This window comes from Penaeus monodon, chromosome 21, assembly GCF_015228065.2.
Source record: "Penaeus monodon isolate SGIC_2016 chromosome 21, NSTDA_Pmon_1, whole genome shotgun sequence".
Lineage (NCBI taxonomy): Eukaryota > Metazoa > Arthropoda > Malacostraca > Decapoda > Penaeidae > Penaeus > Penaeus monodon.
Window position 1 is genome coordinate 20,770,718 of NC_051406.1, and position 484 is coordinate 20,771,201.

Below are 484 nucleotides of genomic sequence, written 5' to 3' on the forward strand. Positions count from 1 at the left end.
ATATCCATTCCTGAAAAATAATATATATGTAGAATATATTTCATAATTTGTAGAGCTCGTGTTTCTCCTAACGCGAACGCGAGTATAGCGACATACTTCTCTTTTAGGAGAATATATATTACCTAAACAAAAGATACGCTGGTATCAAAATCATCACATATTTTAAAACTTGCCTAAACGGTTATTCAAAAAAGCGAGCTTAAAGCGAATATTTAACCACGCGAAAATTACCACCTAAATCGTTGGTTAAAATGGTAAAATCACCTAAAAATCCTCAACAATGGCGTACTGATTACCTACCCCGGCGGATACTGGAGGAAGGTGAGGTGCCACCCCCGCGCCGTCATGAGGTCTCCCACGGCCAGGATGTTGACCTCCGAACTCCTAAAGGCGACGATGGAGGTCAAGGGGTCGCCAAACAGCTGGATCCCGGGAACCCTCTGGAGCCTGCGGAGGAGGTTGCTTTGATTCCCTTCTTCGACAA

The 484-nt window shown here is 43.8% G+C and overlaps 1 protein-coding gene across 1 annotated transcript in view; it reads right to left on the reverse strand.

Annotated features, from left to right (window-relative positions):
• Window positions 1-484, reverse strand: part of LOC119586604 (sphingosine-1-phosphate lyase 1-like) — a 24,010-nt gene that overhangs the window by 902 nt on the left and 22,624 nt on the right. The window contains exon 11 of the mRNA XM_037935354.1: window positions 301-447. Coding sequence (XP_037791282.1) covers window positions 301-447 — 147 coding nt within the window. The remainder of the gene's footprint in view (window positions 1-300; window positions 448-484) is intronic.